Here is a 20,084-nt window from a genome sequence, read left to right on the forward strand (position 1 = left end):
CAGGGCATAATTTTTTTTTTTTAATTAAAAAAAAAAGGCAAGTACCAAGATACAAAAATGTGACAACAGAACAGCTGGAACTTTGATGTGGCTTAAATGTAGATGTGATAAGGAATCGATTTCCAGAGAGAAAGATGAGTAAAGACAAGTGGTTGAAATTTAAGTTGTGAGCAATAGGCTTCCACTGAGGGGTTCATCTTAGATGCTGAGTAACATACTATTAAGGAAGGGCTCCCAGAGGAAGCCAGCAGGTGGGTGGGGTTAGAGGCAGACAAGTAAGCTAGCCACCCAAACAGCTCTGGAGCATGAGGCCTCGGGGCAGCCCCAGCTGTGGCCCAGGGGTGAAGCAGCTCCATGAGGCTAAGGACCCCTGTCCAAGAAGAACCGAAGGTGTCCACCGCGAAAGCACACTGCAGGGGGCATCGTGCATGAAAATGGAAAAGGGCACCCAGGGAGATGTGGGCAGAGCACTGACGGTCAGCTACAGCAGGACTTAAGCAGGAGAGCAGCGTGATGAAATTTGTATTCTAGGAAGCTCTCTGGGACTGAGGTGTGGGGAGGACACACCAGAAGGCAATACAGACAGCAGAAGAGCCAACATACCATATCCAGGACTTGATGGCCGTGGAGGTGGGGGCAAAGGAGACATGGTAGGCGACAGAGTCAACAGACTGGGGGCCTGTGGGAAGGGAGGTGGGGCTAGCGCAGGGCTGCTGTGGTGTTACCACAGGCATGAGGAACCATGAAACCAGCAGCGGGCACCAAGAAAGGAGGAACGTACCTGAGCTGTGAAGGAGACGCCAGCTTGCCTGAGGCTAATCCTGGTGGGACCCTGAGGGGCTGGCTGAGATGCATGCAGCCCCTACCCTCACCAGCTTGACTGGTCCCCAGAAGATGGTTAATACCCCAAAGAAGCCCAGGAAGGGATGGAGAAGAGGTGGGGTTTTTTTGTTTGTTTGGTTTTTTGCATTTTTAACTTAAATTTTTTAAAGGCCATGTATTCACATGGCTCAGAACCCAAAAGTTATAGAAAGGTGTGCCATGAAAAGTCCCCTCCTATCCCTGCCTTTGAGTGCCTGTACCCCAACTCAGAGGCAAGGCAACCAGTGCTACCAAGTTTATAGGTAGCCCCAGAAACAGCCCAGACAAATAGCAATAAGCAAATAGCTACACTTACTCAAGGAACTGGTAAGACTGTGTGCAAAGAGGGACATCTATTCCTCCAGCTAAGGGGGGTTATATCTTCCAGTCTCTAAGGCTTGTTCCGGCCCTGTGTCCTTCACTTCTAAGCTAGGAGTATCCCTGGGCTCAGAGGCCCCTTCCCTTCCCAGGTCCTCAGGCAGCTGTTCCCATCACCAGAAACTTCCTGACCCTGCCAGCAGAGAGGGTAAGAGAGTGACTGAGGGCTTAGGGGATGGAGAATAATGGCTGCAGAGAAGGGCCGTGAGTACCAAGGAGCCCAGCCCTGGCCTCCTCACAGAAGGGAGCCCACAGTGCAACTATGAAATGCATGTCACACCTGATGTGGGATTCTTCCTTCTAGAGCGACTGCCCAATGGTTAGGGTTTGCCAAAATGAAGCAGACTGTGAAGTGTCTGTCCCCATGGATGTGAGCTCTGACCAACTGGCCAACACGAACAGAAAGTTGATGGAAGCAGGGCTGGACCAAGAGGTCCAGATTCCAGCTTTTGGGACAAGTCACCAAGGAGGGGTTCCCATCAGGTCCTGAAGGCCCCTTCGGGAATGTGACAGTAGGCTGGGGACTTAGGCACAGGGAGTGAGCAGCCCCAGCCTGACAGACAAATCAAGGTGAGGTGATTGGACCCAAACCTGTCCTTCCTTCCTCATCCTGGCTGCTACCCACCATGGCCCCCAAAGGCCTTGACATGGTCTCTGAGATGTCGAGTGAGGTTCCTTCAGCTCCTTGGCCTCCCCATTGCTGGGGAGTGCCCCCATCATATCCTCAGAAGTCACTTTGCCACAACCTGTCCCCATCCAATCTGGTCCCCGGTCCTCACCCCCTAAGTTGGCCCACTACTCCACAGAGGCCCTCCTCCCTGAGTCTTCTGCCTGCGCCCTCTCAGGCCTCTCATCCAGCCACTGTTCCTCCCGGCCCCTGAACCCATCTCTCCACAGGACCTTCCCCTATCCTTCCATCTCCTAGTCCGCTGCCCCTTGTTGCAGCCTCCTGCTGTGCCCTGGGCAGGGCAGGGCGGACAGACACAGGCCAACCTTGTAAGGCAAGGGTCCAGTTCTCAGAGTGTTTTCACTCATCATCAGGAAACAACTGGACAACCACGGCAAGACCCTGGGTGGGGACACAAAGAAGCAGGAGGAGTCGGTGCAGCCAGGCTGCTCTCCAGGTTACACGAAACTCTTGTTCCTTTCAGGTTTCACTTTCTTATCCCTGTCTTTCTCTACCAAACCTCACAACTTGGTCTCAGTTCCTGCCTCCAGGCAACTAAGGGCATCCTTGCTCCGTCTCGAGCAGGTTCACTCAGAACAAGGTCAACAGGCCGCAGGGCTTGCCTGGACTTGCGTGCCAGAAGAGGAGAGGAATTGGAAGCCACCTGTGCTTAACTTTTTAATGGGGAATCTGGGAAAGACTCCCTTGGAAATGGAGGATAACAAAGAATGTTGGAAAGGAGGCAGAGGGAAGAAGTGGGGTCAGCTTTGTGCAATTTCTTTTAGTGAGTACCCATATGCCCCTATCCCTGGCTCCTCCTTCCTTGGAGAAGTGGTTCTAGAAGAAACAAGCAAAGCTGGAACTGCACACACAGACACTGCCCCAGCATCCCCAGAGGACCTTGTGCAAGAGGAAGCCAAGGTGCCTGGGCTGTGAGCTTTGACACCACTGTGGCACAGCTGAGCCAACCAGAGACTTGCTGTTGCAGGGCTGAGGGAATTAGTGTCTACAGAGCGCCAGCAATGACCTGAACTCTGTCTGGGTGGTACTTAATCCTCCTTCATCTGCCGTGTAGTGTAAGCACTCTCCTACAGCTGACAAAACTGAAGCAAGCCCCCTGAACCTAAACTCCAGGTCCTCCCTGCCCCACCCCCCTCCCCTCAGAACTCAAGCCTGAGTCATGATTGGGTGCAAAGGGGACATGGGGATATAGTGTCGCTCCTGTCAGCAATTCCAGGTGTTCTTCTTTACTGAACTTGAGGTTCCACCCCATTCCCTGCCCACTCCCTCTCCACCTCACCCTGGCTGTGAGGTCTGGAGTACAGCCACCTCAGACCTCTCCTCCCCACCTCACCCCAAGGTCCCCGCCCTGGGATCTAAGAGTTCCCTGCTTCCCTAATCCCCACTCCAACACCCAGGGGTGCGGTGTAATCTTTCTTTGGCCTCCGTTGCTCGTCATTCATTCACTCATTCATTCTTTCCCAGGACACCCCAACACCATCACCACCAACAACACTATCTCAATACCCTGTTTAATTTCCTCAGGGAACTTGTGTACACTTGCTTCCACAAGTGGAAGCTCTATGAGAGCAGGGGCCTCGGCAGTGTGGGTCATTGCTGCAAAGTGAGCCGTACTGGTGCTCAATGATTATTGCTTGGTGATTGGCTGAATTATGTAAATGTTTGTTGAGCAACCACCCTGGTGTGGACACCAGGCCAAGTGAGGGGAGGTGCCATCAAACACAGCTTCTTGGGTGGTTCACAGCTGGAGTGAAAGCAGGGATGCTGCACTGCCACGGGGTGAGCTAGAATGCAGGCACCGCAGGCCGCAGTGCTGGGTGGGCACAGGGACAGCCAGGGCTCCTCCCCGCTCCTTCTGCCCCAGCTCTAAGCTCACTTCCCTGGGAAACGTCCCCTATCCCAGATACAGGCAGAGCTGTCATTTTAAATTTGCTTATACAATTGCTTGACTCCCTCTCCGTACTATTTTCTTTTCTTTTTTAAAGATCTTATTTATTCATTTTCAGAGAACGGGAGGGAGAAAGAGAGGGAGAGAAACATCAATGTGTGAGAGAAACATCAATCGGTTGCCTCTCCAATGACCCCAACTGCAGGCCTGGCCCACAACCCAGGCATGTGCCCTGTTGGGGAATCTGACCAGCGGTCTTTCAGTTCGCAGGCCGCCGCTCAATCCACTGAGCCACAACAGCTGGGGCTGCACTATTTTCATCACACAGAAAGCTCTATTGGATAGTCCTGCTCTGAACCATAGCTCCGTGAGGGCAGGGCCTGTGTCTGTGTTTGGTTCACTGTCCTGGTCCCCATGGCCAGCATGGTGTTCAGTACAAAGGGCACTCAGTCCCTAGCTGTTGAATGAATGAAGGGACAGGGAAGGGGTAGGGACCAGGTCCTCCCCCAAGGGAACAGCTCTTGCTTCCTGGAACTGGTCTTTTGTCCCCTGTGCTCATCTACCAACCAGAGCACACCTGCTTACCCCAGGCTCCCACAGTCCTACCATCTTCTAAGGCTTTTGTTTCTCATGTGGACATAGAGCCTCAGGGCTGCTGCCTCCTGGCACCACTCACATTGTATATTCCCTAAACTCCAGGCACCCCCTGGAGCTGTGCAACAGTGGTTGCCACTCTAGCCCTGCCACGCAGCAGGCCTTTTGGCCATGTGTCCAGCTTACCAGCGCTCTCAGCAATTTTAAAGCAACACTGTCATCTTCAAAAACCAGTATGCAGGGCCTGATTCCTGTAACAGAGGCTCCAGTTCTGACTCAAGAAGTTTTACCAGATTTGCAGCCCCACTGCCTGGTTGCTTTTCTGGCATTTCCTTCCCCAGAGACGCCAACGTGAGTTAGCACCCTCCACGCCCTGGGTAGGATCGGAAGCTCCCTTGTGGGGACTTTCCTTCTGGGGCCCTTCTGTCTTTCAGGCCCAGTCTTGGGTCCCTGCCCTTCCTTCCCACCAGCCAGCCTATTCCTTCCTCTTCCCCAGTCAAGAAGTATGCCATGGGCACGTGGTGGCCCCACTGGCCAGTGAGGAATTTCCCCAGCCTGGCAGAAGGAACTTGGGAGCAGGGAAGAGAGAAAAAAATATCCAAGCACTCAGACCAAGTGCCCAAGGAACCTGGGACCCTGGGGGACAGGCAGTGTAGAGGATCCTCTTGCACTTTGGGTCATTCTGGTCTCCTGGTCTGCCCCAGGAATCAAAACCTTGCAGAACTCTGGGGTAGAGAGACTCTGATCTTTGAATGTCCTCTACCACATCTCACGAAGTGGTTGACCAACACATACTTGATTACTTCCCATGATATGAGCTCACCACCATGCACTGAAACCCATTTCACCTTAGGACAGATTTAATTATTAGAAAGTCTTTCTTCATGAGTCTATATCTACCCAATAGTTTTTGTCTTTGCTCTCAGATATACAGAATCAATGTAGTTTCTGTTCCAACTAGCAGTCCTTCAGGAGTTTGGGGACCACGATCATCTGCCCCTTGCCTCCCCTCCCCCAGCTCAATATCTCCACGTCCTCCCTTCTGGTGATTGGCTGTCCTCACCATTCTGATTTCTCCCTCTTGACACTAAGGTTTGTTCCTGTCCCCCTTGCCCCTGAGCCCCATCATTCTGGGTCCTAAAGCTGTCTTCATGCAGCTCAAGGTCATGTCAGTGCTTTTGGCAAGCGAATCACAGAGTCACGTCTGACCAGCCTTGTGCCAACCGGAGACTCCCTGTCTGTGCACACTGTTGTTATCCCCCCGCCCACAAATCTCGCTCTAATGCAGATGACTTTTTGGGGACCAAAGACCCAGACTCTACCGCTACCCCTATTCAATACCATCTCAAATCTGGCCCTCGATTTACATTTAGGTCAGGTTCCATGGCCTAGTGTTCCTCTCAAAGTTATTTATTTTCAAATACAAGAATGGCACCTGTGTGATCATTCAACATGTCACTGAAAAACTGCCACCACTAGAGATTTCCCTGAAGGTTGACAAAGACACATTTAATCACCTTTATTTGGAGATGAACATCCTATCGGTTATAACTGTACCTACTGTCCTATCATCCCACACACAATTCACCATTTTGTTCCTAAACATACCGAGATGGGTACAAAAGCACTGAGACAATCTGCCACATTCTCACAAGCACATGCTTGATTGCCTCCCATGATTGGGGAACCTGGCTTCTAGCCCTGACTGCCACCACATATACCAACTTCATGTCACCAAGGATCTCTAGGCCTGTGATATTGTGATTTATAGTAAGAAATATATATTTGGTATTTGTCCCTAGTTCCTGGCACAGAGCCCCTAAAACCCTTGTAATTTCCTAAGTGATAAGAGCACTAGGAGCATCTCTTCTTCTAACATTTGGCCTCTGACTCTGGTCCCTAACACAGGGCTCCTGAAACCCTCGTCAATTCACAAATGGTAAGAGCATTAGGAGTATCTTTTGTCTAATGAGGCGACTCAGGGTGGGCTTCTGGATGGCTTCTGGATGCAGACTGCTTGCCAGTATTAGAAGCCTGGAATTTTTAGCTCCACCCTGCATCCTCCTGAGAGGGGAGGGGGGCTGGAAATGTTGTTATAATTGACCATGCCTATGTGATGAAGCCTCCATAAAATCCCAATTGTATGGGGTTCAGACAGCTTCCAGGTCAGCAAACACATCCACACCGGGAATGTGACGCACCTCAACTTTATGGGGACAGAAGCTCCTGCACTCAGGACCCTCCCAGACCTTGCCCTATGTACCTCTTCTTCTGGCTGTTCTCCTGTCTCCTTTATCATGCCCTCTAATAATAAACTGGTAAACATACATGTTTCCTACATTCTGTGAGCCCCTCTAGCAAATTAATCAACCTCAAGGAGGGGGATCCTCGGAACCTCCAATCTGCAGCCGCTTGGTCAGAAGCTCAGGTGATAACCTGGGCTTTTAACTGGCATCGAAGTGTATGTGTGGGTGAGGGGTGAGTACCCTCGTGGTACCGAGCCCTTAACCTGTGGGATCTGGTGCTGTCGCCAGGTAGACAGTGTCAGAACTGAGTTAAATTGTAGGACACCCAGCTGATGTCACAGAGAATTGCTTGTTGCGGGGGAAAATCTCCACACATTTGGTAACCAGACATGTCAGAAGTGAAGTGTTCTGAATATGTAGTAAAGGAGACACATAGGTGAAAGACTCATAGCAGGAAAGAACTGGGTTTTCCGTACAAAGATGGTGGAAAACGGAGTTTTTTCCAATACAGAGCCACTGGGAAATGAGCAGGGGGCTAGATGATCTGTGAAGCCCTCTCCAGGTCTGACATTCTGTTCTTTGAGGTCAGGGTTAGGGAGTCAGGAAGCTGGGGCAGAGGGAGGCCCATGTTACAAAAGATAAGAAGTGGGCACTTCCACCCAGGCCTTGAGAAAGCTTCAGCTCTGCCCTTCCTGCTGTGCAGCAGATGCCCTGCTCAGCTCTTGCACTTGAAATTCTTTTACCACAACTTACACTGACCCTCTCAGACTTTCCCAACATTTGATTTTCCTTCAAGTGCCTGGCTGCCCCCATCCAGATGTCTAATCACTGATCATGTGATAACCTGCTGATCTAGGGCTCTGAGAAGATCTGGACCATCAGGCCCAAGTTCCCCGGGCTGGCTCCCTCCCCACCAGGCCCTCCAGCACACTTACCCTAGCTTCCCAGAAGTCTGAGGCATATCCACACTCTTCTCACCCTCCTCTACACTCTCCATCTTTGCCAGGTAGACCAGACACCAATGGGCAAGGCTAGGCTGGGGGGAAAGTGAGTGAGAGCTTGTCTTCTGGAATCAGACAGCCAGGACACGAGACCAGGCTCTATTGCTTATGAGTGGCATGACCTTGGACAGAGTCTTCAGTTTCTTCTCGTCAGGGCTGTAAAGCATTTAGTCATTGTTATTTGTCATTAATAATGGCTTCAGGGTCACAGCACCTCTCTTCCAAGTCCATTTCTTCCTTTGCTCCCCCGCTGAGGCTTTTCTGCCCTGCACCCCTAGTTCTGCCCTCACCATGACTCTACCCACAGCTTGTTTGTGGGTTTCCTCCAGTCCCTTCTGGAGTACCAGAGTACCGTTCCCTGAGGGGTCTAATTACTATCTGCGCTCCCACGCGACACCTTCTGCCTTGACCTCTCAAGCCCTCTGCAGGCAAGCATTTCCCACTGCCTCAGGACATCTCCACCGCACACCAAACACATTAGAGGCAGCCTTTCTCTTCTCCAGTACCACACCCTGCCCCCGCCCATGTTCCAAGGCCTCTACAGACCCCACAAATTCTCAAGTCCCTCAGCTTTACCACCTGCAGGTCTGCCTCAAAGTCACCTTTGTCCCTGCATCTCAGTCCCAACTGCTACCAAATCCTGCCTACTGTTCCTCAAAAATAGCCCTCTTTTCATCAGCCCCCTCCTCAACTCCACCCCCTTTCCTAGCAAGGTCCAGGGGACTCAGATTAGGATTTCAGGTCCTGCCCAAATACCCCTGAGAAGGGGGTTTTCTGACCCACTTCTGACATTCACCTCCACTCCCTGTATTCTGGGACCTGATAACCCCCTTCCGCATACCTATAGCTGGAGAGTGTAAAATAGGAGGATCAAAGCTGTGCACTTAGGTTCTGTGCAGTTTTAGTATACTCATACATGCGTACTTCATTGACAATTTTTACAGGAAGATGAAAAGCACCAGGAGCTAAAGGAAAAAACTGCAAACCATTTCATATCACCAGATCTAGAATAAGCTCCTCTTGACCTCAGCGTAGGTCAGGTTGGGGCCGGTCCCATGGGCCCCTGTCTTACTCTAGCTTACATGCTGCCATATGTGTCTCACCCCTGAGACCTGTCCTGTCCCATACTAACCACTAGCCCCATGTGGTTGTTTATATTTAAATAAATTCAAATTAAATTACATTTAAAACTCATTTCCTCAATTGCACTAGCCACATTTCAAGTGCTCAACAACCACATGGAGCTAGGAGTGACAATACTGGATGGCGTAGATACTACTTCCACATCACAGAGCGTTCTAATCTAGCACAATGCTGCACTACACAGTAAGCTCCAGGAAGGCAAAGACCGAATCTCTGTGGTCCAGACTGTATTCCTGGCATGCAATGAGCACACCCTCGGGCCCACTTCTGATGCTAAATACCTCTCAAGTGATTGAATTAATGTACACACTGCCACACGGCACCAGCCCCACACCAGCTCCAGTACCTGCTTCTTCCTTACACTCCCTGCCTCCAGAGCCCAACCCAGGGCTCGTGGTCTCCTTCCTCCCTCCAAACTATCTCTAGTTTGTGATGCCTCAGGGCCCTAGAGGCATTCTAAATGTGTGTGCACATGTGTGTGTGTGTGTGTTGGGAAGTAGGAGTACAGAAAGGATTGGGTTAGCAAGAGGTGGTTCCAGGCCTTAAGAAGCTCAAGTCCGAGCCTCTGGCAATGGCCACTCCCACCTATGCAGTGGGCAGGCACCCAGGCTTAGTTAGGGTTGGATTCTGGTTGTGTTTCCTCCAAGCCGCGTGCCCTTGGGCAAGCAACTTAACCTTGGTAAACCCACAGTAAGCATTGCTTTCTCACTGTAAAATATGGATAATAATACCTACTTCACATACGTAGGGAGTACATCAAGATGTCTGAGGCTCACTTGGCATGCAGTTATTGCTTGTTCCCTTCTCTACACAGAAGGCAGTAAAATTCTTTCCTCAAACATCATTCAGATCATGGCCCTCAGACACCTGCATGCTTCCCACTTATCCCACACAGGACGCTAAATATAACTCCTAACAGCTTCTTGCCTTAAAGCTAGAGGCTTGTCATTGGTTCCACTGCTCTTATCTTCAAAGGCACCTGGTTCACCTTCTGTCTGCCAGCCAACGAAGTCTATTTGGTTTCTCTTTCCCACCTTCACATCATAGTACATGCCTGAAATGCCTTTCCTGCCCTCTCTTTCCAAAAACAGGCCCAACCTCCTTGGAAGCAGATTTATTCATGACACTCACTTCCTCCTTTACACCCGGTTGACTCAACTTTCCCAGTTTCAAGATTGCTAATTACTAAAACATATTTCATAAGTGTTTCGGCCTACTTCCACCCCTTTCCTCTTCTCTTAGTGACTATGATGTAAGATGGTACTGCACCTGTTGGCACCTGTCTTCCCAGGTATCTGGTTATACACGTGAGTGTGTATAGAGCAGGAAGCAAAAGCAGGTGGTGACAAAAAAAAAAAGCAGTAGGTGAGGTGGAAGGGTTGGACCAGACCAAGACACAGGTTACTTAATCTTTCTGCATCTCAATTTCCTTGCACATCTGTCACAAAAATGGGGAAATTGCTACTATTACTATTTACTGTGTCCTTACTCAGTGTAGGCATTGTTCTAAGCACTTTACCTACATAATTGTGTTTAATCTTCACTTCAACTCTAGCAAGCGGGTATTATTAAAGAGGTGTAGAAGAGCCTCGGCTGGGTGGTTCAGTTGGCTGGGGCGTCGTCCCATGCACCAAAAAGGTTATAGGTTCAATGCTTGGGCCAAGGCACATACCTGGGTTTTGGGTTTGATCCCAAGTGAGGGCTCATACAGAAGGCAACCAATTGGTGTTTCTCCCTCACATTGCTGTTCCTTTCTCTCCATTTTTCTCTCTCTCTCAGAGAAAAAAAAAATCAATAAACATATCCTGGGATGAGGATTTTTTTTAAAAGGTATGGAATATAAAGAATTCAAAGTCATGCTTTCTTACCCAGATGTGAGTTGTAAACATATACATGCCACACAGACGTACACTTCTCAAAAATATATCACACACACATGCACACTGTCACTGAGAACCCCATGAAGACTCCACCAGGAAACCTCTCTGAGCTGATCCAAGCCACAAGAACTCTCCCTTCCCTAAACACCAACAGTACTACTAGGGCCAGCCAAGCCAGCCCACACCCTATGTGGCGTTCTGTTCATTCATTCAAATAAATACTCAACAACTCCTAAGAACCAAGGCTAGGTTTTGCAGAGGCAGGATCGAAAGTGTGGTCCTGTCCTCCAGGAACTCTGAACCTGATAGGAGATGCTGGCATACAAACCAAGGCTTACAATAGGCAAAGGAAATATCAGCACTCTTATAACAACACATATGAAGGTCTTCTAAATCAGGCTGAGGTATTTTGGAGAACTTCCTGGTGGTGCTACTTGAGTTAAATCTGTAAGATGAACAGGAGTTACCAGGCAAAGGAAGGGCAGTCAAGAGGTGGAAACAGGTTAATGTGCTTGGAAACTGCAAATAGTGCTATCAGCTGTGATGGAGAGTTTTTAACAGGGACAAGCAGGACTAAAGGCCAGAGGGGCTTGGCAGGACCCAAGTGGCAAAAGGCCTGATGTGCTAACCTGATTCAAAATACGTCCTGAAAAATTTGTCAGGAGCCATGGAAGGCTTTTAGGCAGAGATGTGACACGATCGAACCTGCATTTTAGAAAGACTGATCCAGCTGCACAGATGAACTGATAATAGAGGGGAGAGGGTGGAAACGGGGGAACATTGAAAAGACTATCAACAATCCAGGGAAGAAATGAGCTTAAATTCTTAGTGCAGTGAGAATAGAGATGGTTTTTAAGAGATATTAAGGAAAAGTAGGGAAGGAATAGTACCATTCATTACAATAGGGAAACATAAAAACCAAAGTTTAGACTGGATGGAAGGGAGTCAATGAAACCTTTTGACTTTTGGAGTTCGAGGTGTCTCTGAGACACTCATGTAATATCTAAAAGGTTTTTGAATGTGTGTGTGCACATGTATGTATACACACATATATTTTCATTAATTATTAAAGCTTGCAAGACAACTGGGCTGGAGATGTCATCAGCTTATGGGTAGCAATTAAAAACCATGAGTGCGGATGAAGTCACCCAGAGTAAGTGTGAGTCAGAAGATGTGGGCCCAGGACAGAGCTGTTAAGGTCCTCCCAGCAACATTACGTTAAGGAAAAAGGGGATGGGGAAAGAGCCCTAAAGATCAACTTTTAGGAGAAAAGAAGAGAGGGGTTAAGGTGCAAGAGAAACTAGGACAAAGCGCCAAGTGTAATAAAGTCAGCAGCGTCACATGCTGCAGAAGTCATGGAAGATAAAGAGAGGAAACTCCATCCATTAGATCTAGCAACTAGGAGGTGGCCTGTACAACCAGAATGAGGCCAGTGAAGTGGTGAGGGAGTGTTTTTTAGGCTGTTGGAGAAACCTTTTCAACTGAATTGCTTGCTGTTGGAGTAGCTGACACAAACTACAGCGCCCGGGACTTTCACGCGCGCGCCATAGCCGCGCATGCGCACTCGTACTCACAGGAGGGCTAACAGTTTCCGGACCCCGCGCACGCGCCTTCCGAGCCCTCCAACGCCGCTCGGGTCCCTCCTGTGGCCTGCAGAGGGCGCTGTGCCTTGGAGAGTCGGGGCGGGATGCCGCTCTAGCCAGCGTCCGGGCTCGGTGGTGGGCGCCGCAGCTCCGCGTCCTCCACTAAGCCTCACACCGCAGGTGGGTCCGCCCGCGGGGGGCGGGAGTGCTTGGTAGCAGTGGGGAAGGCTGGCAACGGTAACTTACGTGCGTGGAGTGGTCCCCATCGCCTAAATGCCGGGGCTCGGGTCCGGCCCTGGCGGATCGGGGCGTGGGCAAGACCGCACGGGTGCAAATCCCAGTTTAATGGACGCCTCCTCCGGGAAGTGCAATGCCTGTCCAGAACTACTTTACAGCCCGGGGGTCTCCGACCAAGTTCGCGTGCGGTTTCCGGGGGAACTGGGGGCGGGGCTAGAGGGGGCGGGGTTTCTATGATTGACACTTCTTTCCCCAGGTTTCACAGGCTGCCACTGGACCCCGCCCCTGGCTTGAACCCTTAACCGGCATTATGGTGAGAACCTTGAGTCGGGCCCATCACCTCGGCATGCCCATGACCTTGCCCCTACTGGCCTTGCCTTTCCATTTACCTTTGTAAACCTGAGGCTCCACAGTGGGTTCCGTGGATCTGTCCCTGCAAGGCAACCTGCTCCCTTCCAACCCGCCTATACCTGTAGCACGGGCGCCTGAAGGTGAAGACTTCGGAAGAGCAGGCGGAGGCCAAGAGGCTAGAGCGGGAACAGAAGCTGAAGCTATACAAATCAGCCACCCAGACTGTCTTCCAGAAGGTGGGGCCCTCAGAGCTAGCCCCCTCTCCACGTGGCCCCCTTAGTATATAGCACAGAGACCAAGAGCTGGGCCTTAGAATCCTACTGCCTGGGTTCTATCGGTTACTCCTATGTGACCTTGGCAAGTTACTGAATCTCTTTGGAGTTCAAGTTTGCTCATCTGTAAAATGAGGCTAATAATTGCACCTACTGCACGAGGCTGTTGTGAAAGTTCAATGAGAGAATACATGTAAATCCATGAAGTGCTTTACATACTACCTACTGTATGGCATGGGGTTTATAGAATGCTGGATAGTTCTGTTTATGTTGTTTATCCCTGAAGTGGAAGAATGATATGATCTCTGACCCCGCTACCTATCTTCTCAGCGCCAGGCTGGTGAGCTGGATGAGTCAGTGCTGGAACTGACAAGCCAGATTCTGGGAGCCAACCCTGACTTTGCCACCCTCTGGAACTGTCGACGAGAGGTGCTCCAGCGGCTGGAGGCTCAGAAGTGTGTAGGGGTTCAGGATCCCAGGAATATAACCCTAGCCCTACCTCTCTCCCCTGCCTGGGTCCAGGGATAGAGGAGGAAGTGGGTAGCCAGAGGCATAGGCAGAGGGCAGTCGAGGATTGTTACAGAAAGTCAGGGGTGAGCTGAAGTTGGGTGTTGGAGGGTCCTGACCCCCCATTCTCCTCTGGGTGCAGGTCCCCCGAGGAGCTGGCCACTCTGGTGAAGGCAGAACTGGGCTTTCTGGAGAGCTGCCTGAGGGTGAACCCCAAATCCTATGGTACCTGGCACCACCGCTGCTGGCTGCTGAGCCGCTTGCCAGAGCCCAACTGGGCTCGGGAGCTGGAGTTGTGTGCCCACTTCCTCGAGGTTGATGAACGGAACTGTATGTGCCTGCAGATTCTGTCCCCACAGTCCTCCCGTGCCCTACATCCTGGTACTGGGGCCTCAGTAAGACCCAGAGTGGGGAGGGATGACCAGGACAGGCCTACTGAGCTGATGGCAGAGGGATTATGGAGCCAAACTCTATGGGATGCATAGAGGTCTTTCTCGGGGTCTTGGAGGCAACTCCACAGGTACCACCCAGGGAGCTGCTCCTCTTGCCCTGCTTCTGAGATGTGCTGTCACCCCTCCCCCCAGTTCATTGCTGGGACTACCGGCGTTTTGTGGCCGCACAGGCAGCTGTGCCCCCTGCAGAGGAGCTTGCCTTCACTGACAGCCTCATCGTTCGAAACTTCTCCAACTACTCTTCCTGGCATTACCGCTCCTGCCTCTTGCCCGAGCTGCATCCTCAGCCAGACTCTAGACCACAGGGGCGCCTCCCTGAGGATGTGCTTCTCAAGGGTAAGCTGGGTTGGGTGCTGGGGAGGACTCTGCATCACTGCCCTTCCAGCCTAGCCCTGTTTCTGAACTTGCAATTGGGTTTCTTGAGCAGCTATTTCATGCCTGTCTCTGGGGGTGCACAAGATTCAGCCCCTGACAGAAGGGAGCTCATGTCCAGTGGGAAAATAGAAAACTGATATATGTAGCTGGTGTAGAAAGCTGGCATACAAGCAATCAAGGACTGGAGGGACACCAAGGAGAGGGTGGGATGTTGGGGCAGCCAGGATCCTAACCACAGCCCTGTGCCTCCTGGGCCCCTGCAGAGCTGGAGCTGGTGCAGAATGCCTTCTTCACTGACCCCAATGATCAGAGTGCCTGGTTCTATCACCGCTGGCTCCTGGGACGAGGTGAGCGGTGGGGGAGTAGGCTGGGTGTTTAGGGCTTGGAAGGGATTAAAGAGGATTTAAGGGGACCCAAGGCTGTGTCTCCCCGCCAGCTGACCCCCAGGATGCTTTGCACTGCCTGCACGTGAGCCGGGATGAGGCCTGTCTGACTGTCTCCTTCTCTCGGCCCATCCTGGTGAGTCCTATACCTTTTGCCGGAGAACATTGTGGATTGTGGGCTTCACACTTTTGGGACTGATGGGGTCTCTCTTGTCCCCTGTGCCAGGTGGACTCTAGGATGAAGACCTTACTGCTCATGGTTGATGAGTCACCCCTGACTGTGGACTGGAGGACTCCAGATGGCAGGAACCGGCCCGGTCATGTCTGGGTATCCCAGGATTGCTGGGACACAGTGGGGGCTGCGGCAGACCTGGGTGGAATGATCGGAAAAGTGGCATGGCTGGGCATTTCCTTGACCCAGTGCTCCCAGCTTTGTGACCTGCCTGCTGCTTCCCTCAATGACCAGTTGCCCCAACATACATTTCGCATCATTTGGACAGCAGGCAATATCCAGAAGGAGTGTGTGCTCTTAAAAGGTGATGCAACCTGCAGCAGCCCCCTCCCCCTCTTCCTCTCATGGGTGTCCCCTCCTGCCACCTATTCTTTCTTTCAGGCTACCAAGAGGGCTGGTGCCGAGACTCAGCCACAGATGAGCAGCTCTTCAGGTGATGACAGGGAAGCATGCCTGCAGGAGAGGACTCTGGGCATCAGGCAACTGGGATGGGAGGCAGGGGCCTCAGGCAGGTGGTCTCAGCCTGGATAGGGGGATGGCTAGTACCCCAGGGCTGTGGGCATCATCCCTTCCCCCCTCCACCCACCCTCAGGTGTGAGCTGTCGATGGAGAAGTCCACGGTGCTACAGTCCGAGCTTACATCCTGTAAGGAGCTCCAGGAGCTGGAGCCTGAGAATAAATGTGAGGCCCTATTCCCTGAGATCCTACGTCTCTCAGGAGGCCCCTTTCTCTGTGTGTTTGTGGGGCGGGGGTGGGGGGGATAGAAAGGGTCTCAAGAATATGGGAGCAGAGCCTCTTCTCAGGGTGCCTGCTCACCATCATCCTGCTGATGCGTGCGCTGGACCCCCTCCTATATGAGAAAGAGACACTGCAGTACTTCCAGACACTCAAGGCAAGCTGGGCCTACAGGAACAGACAAGGGGGAGGCCCCGTGGGCAGGAGGAAGGCAGCTGACACAAATTCCTTGCCGGCCTTGTCCCTGCCAGGCTGTGGACCCAATGCGGGCAGCATACCTGGATGACCTGCGCAGCAAGTTCTTGCTGGAGAACAGTGTGCTCAAGATGGAGTATGCGGAGGTGCGCGTGCTGTACCTGAGTCACAAGGTACAGACTGCATGTTGCCCTTCCTGGGCCCTCATCCCGCCGGCCCACCCTTCTTCCTCATGGCCTGGCTAGCTTTTCTGTTTGTTCCCTGGTCTGTCTGGCCTCACCTGTCTGGCTTTGCCTTCAGTCTCAGGTGCCTTTCTGGACATTTTTTCCTCTGCTCATTGGAGCAGGCCAACACCTAAAGCCTGAATAGTTCCCAAAGGTTCCTGACAAACTTCTCAGACTCTGTTTTTCCTCTGCTCATAGTCCTTCCCAGCCAACCTTCCCAACACATCAGTTTTACCCCATCACTGCAGCCTGCCTCTGCTCCCAGCATCTGGCCACCGGGACTCACCAGGCCCCTCCTGCCAGTGTCCGTGTTTCCCTCAGTGTCCTCCTCTGCCCCCTGTACCTGTTCCCACTCCACTGGCCACCTCACCCACAGCACTCATGTCTGTCCCATGTCCTTGACTTGTAGCATGTACTATGGTGGGTTGTAAAGTAAGCTTCCCACTTGCCCCATCCTCTCCTAATTTGGGGTTCCCAAGTGCCTGTGTGGGGCACAGAGGGCAAGTGCCTGAGAAATGATGGCTGAGGCCCCGCCCTGTTGGGTGTATCATTCCTTCCTCAGGACCTGACGGTGCTCTGCCATCTGGAACAGCTGCTCTTGGTCACTCATCTTGACCTGTCACACAATCGTCTCCGAGCCCTGCCCCCTGCCCTGGCTGCCCTGCGCTGCCTTGAGGTAAAACTGTTCACTCCTCCATCAGTGTCCGGGGTGGTCCTTTTTCCCTTCCTCTACCTCAGAAGCCTGCCCACCCTACAAAGAGATGCCCAGGTCCTTCCAGCCACTGCATACGACCCCTGTCTTCCCCCCTTCGTCACCCAGCCTGACCCCAGGAGCCCTCCCATGCACTGTAAGATGGTCCCCCTGGGCACCCCCGTTGCTTGTATCAGTCTCAGGCTGCCAGCTGCCTGCCTGCCTTGTCTTCCCTACCCTCCCTGCTCCTCAGGTACTACAGGCCAGCAATAATGCCATAGAGTCCCTGGATGGTGTGACCAACCTGCCACGTCTACAGGAGCTCTTACTGTGCAACAACCGTATCCTTCCTTCTGGGTGCCTTTTAGACTGTGGGTAGGGTGAGGTGCCACACTGGGAAAGGACAGACAGCAAACAGGGTGGGTGCCCCTCTGAAGGGGGATGGGGAGGGAGCTCTGTCAGCCTAAGCTAGGGGGAGGGGCTATGTGTGGCTGTCCTTGACTTGCACTGGTAGTTCTGCATGGGGCAAGTGATTTCCTCAAGCCAGAGTTCACAAATGGGCAGCCTGCAGATGTGTTTGGGTACTAGGTAGTATTTTAAAAGTCAGGAAGTTTCATATTTTAAAAATTTGGAATTCTGATTCCTCTTAAAGATTGTAAGTTAAAGCAACCTTGGCCTGTATTTTCTTTTCCTGTTTTTTAAAGATTTTATTTATTTATCTTTAGAGAGATGGGAAGGGAGGGAGAGAGGGAGAGAAACATCAATGTGTGAGAGACACATTGATCTGTTTGATTAATTGCCTTTCACATCCCCTCCCCACCCCCTGCAACTTGGGACCTGGCCCCCAACCCAGGCATGTGCCCGGACTGGGAATCGAACTGGCAACCTTTCTGTTCACAGGCCAGCACTCAGTCCACTGAGCCACACCAGCCCGGCTGGCCGGCATTTCCACTCAGCTATCTTTGGTCACTGCTGAGTCGTGGATGCCTCTAGCCATGGCTGGCCACCTTCTTGGCCACAGTCTCCACCACTTCTAGCACCAACCCAGCCTGTCCCCTGTGCTTCCTGCCTGGCCCCTGTGGGCAGGTGTTTGTAGTCCCTGCCCAGAGCCTTACTCCCTCTAGGGAAGTGTGGGAAATGCCCACCAACCAGGCTGCCAGGAAAAACAGTGATGAGTGCACAGGAGCAAACAAGATCTGGGGGGAACTGGCCAACCTTTCCTTGACTCTCCTGCCTAAGGTCTCCAGCAGCCTGCAGCACTTCAACCTGTTGCCTCCTGCCCTAAGCTGGTGCTCCTCAACCTGCGGGGCAACCCCCTGTGCCAAACAGTGGGCACCTCGGAACACCTGGCCGAGCTGCTGCCTTCAGTTAGCAGCATCCTCACCTAAGAGACCCTGCCCCCATCCTGCCCTCTAACTTATGGGACTGAATAAAGAATGGGGAAGCCTCTAAGGCTGATAAGCGGCTGCTGCTGCTGCTATCGCCGTCACCACCATTACTACTGCCACCTTTCTGGGAAAGGAAAGGAGAGAGTTAGGGTGTGTTGGCTCACCGTTTCCTTTGTTTTATGCCCAGTCCTGCTATTTCCTGTCATGGAGAATCAAAGCCTCAGCATTTGGGCAGAATCAGGGTGAAGTCTAGATTCAAGTTTACCTTCTGGTTGGTTTGGAGCTGGGTCTGGATTCCAGGCTGGGATCCAGTTTGGGGTCAGGTAACAGTTGGGTCTGGGCTACAAAGCATCTATGTTTCCACCTGGAAGGGCTCCTAAAAGTTTCTCCCATGACCCCTGCCCCTTCCAGATTCCCTCTGCCCAGGAGCCCTGGCTCTCATTCACCACAGCCAAGAAGGCTGTTTCCCAGAGGAGGGGGTCTGGGCACCCTTGCTCTACCCTCAGAACAACAATATCCTTCCCCATGAATAGCATTATGCAGTTGAAGAGCCCTTTAAAATACTTGATCCCACTTGCTCATCATAAGCTCTCAGGCATGAGATGATTAGGCCCATTGATTGTACTGATGAGGAAACAGTAAGACGCACCCATGATTGCTGAGCTCAAGTGCTGGAGCCAAAGCTCTGCACACCTTGCTCCAGGTTTCCAGACTCGTGTTCTAGCTTCTGTGTGAATGTGGAATGGTTGAGCAGAGCCTGGCCTCACTCCCTGAATCCATGTCCACTTTCATGGTGACCCCCACTACACACACCCTTGTGCACGTGGACCCTTGCACGTTTGTGCTCACACACACACACCCTTATCCTGACTGAAAGCCCTGAGGTGCTCCAGCCTCCTGGAGGGAGGAAAAGGGAGTGGCTCAGATTAGGCCATGAGTCAAACCTGGCTGGGTGGGGGAAAAGATTGAAGCAAAAAGGAGAGAGTTTGACAGGCATTTTCCTGGTTCCCTGGGAATCTTCCTGAGCTCCTGTTTGCTCACACACAACCGGATCTTCAAGGTCCGGCCCCTTTCTGTGTCCATAGTGATGCACAAACAGCCCCTCAATGAAGCCCTTTGGCTGACCTCCCTCATATCTGCCTGGGATTTTGATTTCCACTGGTGGGTTGTCTGAAAGTGTTGGAGGTTGGGGCGGACCCCCCTGCTGGGCTGAGCCTAGGAGGTGGACCTGAAAAGGTCAACGTGAGTGTGGAGAACTCCCAACCTCTGGCGCACTCCCTGAAGCACCTCCCTGCCTGATGCATCATCAGACTCCGCCTCTTCTCAGTCAGCTTCCTTGTGTCTTATGGCCAACCCAGTTTTCACTGTTTTCCTGTTCGATGGCCAGTGGGCAGTGCTGGGACACCAGTGGGATAGCGGGGAGAGGCCCCAAGAGGCGGCCCAGCCCTCCTGTAGAACTCCCAAGAAAGCCTCGGTAAAGATGACTGGCCTCCTCTTTACCTTGCTGCTCTCTCCAGGGCAGCAACCGGTGTTTCCCCTGTGCCAAGGTGGAGTTGGGATGCACACAGGGCAGGTGCCTGGAGCCGGTTGGTCAGGATTCCCAGGAAGAATTCAGGGTTGGAGAACCCAGGACTCCAGCTGACCAGACACTCCTCTCTCAGTAGGGGGGGAAGGGGCACTCTGCAGCCTGGGGAGGGGCCTCAGTTCCAACCCAAGCCTCAGAGTAAGGCCTCAGCTTCCCCCAGACTCCTGGGGGGGGCAGGATAAGAAAAGAAGGGAT

General features: G+C 52.2%; 2 protein-coding genes across 3 annotated transcripts in view; one reads left to right on the top strand and one right to left on the bottom strand.

Moving 5' to 3' along the window:
- NOP9 (NOP9 nucleolar protein) overlaps nt 1–12,388 on the bottom strand; it is a 30,122-nt gene extending 17,734 nt beyond the window's left edge. Inside the window, exon 1 of the mRNA XM_045191887.2 lies at nt 12,254–12,388. The gene's annotated coding sequence lies outside the window, so the exon portion shown is untranslated. The remainder of the gene's footprint in view (nt 1–12,253) is intronic.
- Nucleotides 12,331–18,372, top strand: RABGGTA (Rab geranylgeranyltransferase subunit alpha). Of its 2 annotated transcripts, none has more exons than XM_024556377.3 (17): nt 12,331–12,442; nt 12,756–12,812; nt 12,976–13,086; nt 13,453–13,577; nt 13,772–13,959; nt 14,214–14,417; nt 14,720–14,803; nt 14,893–14,975; nt 15,066–15,167; nt 15,270–15,375; nt 15,453–15,504; nt 15,664–15,752; nt 15,875–15,963; nt 16,058–16,174; nt 16,788–16,901; nt 17,170–17,257; nt 18,156–18,372. In XM_024556377.3, exons 2-17 carry the CDS (start codon nt 12,810–12,812, stop codon nt 18,302–18,304), a joined length of 1,704 nt encoding a protein of 567 aa, XP_024412145.3. In that variant the 5' UTR covers nt 12,331–12,442; nt 12,756–12,809; the 3' UTR covers nt 18,305–18,372. The 2 variants fall into 2 exon arrangements, with proteins under 2 accessions (XP_024412145.3, XP_045047844.2); XM_045191909.3 differs by lacking the exon at nt 12,331–12,442 and adding an exon at nt 12,468–12,499.
- The last annotated feature ends 1,712 nt before the right edge of the window (nt 18,373–20,084 follow it).

The sequence above is a fragment of the Desmodus rotundus genome, chromosome 7 (genome assembly GCF_022682495.2).
Source record: "Desmodus rotundus isolate HL8 chromosome 7, HLdesRot8A.1, whole genome shotgun sequence".
In the NCBI taxonomy this organism is placed as follows: domain Eukaryota; kingdom Metazoa; phylum Chordata; class Mammalia; order Chiroptera; family Phyllostomidae; genus Desmodus; species Desmodus rotundus.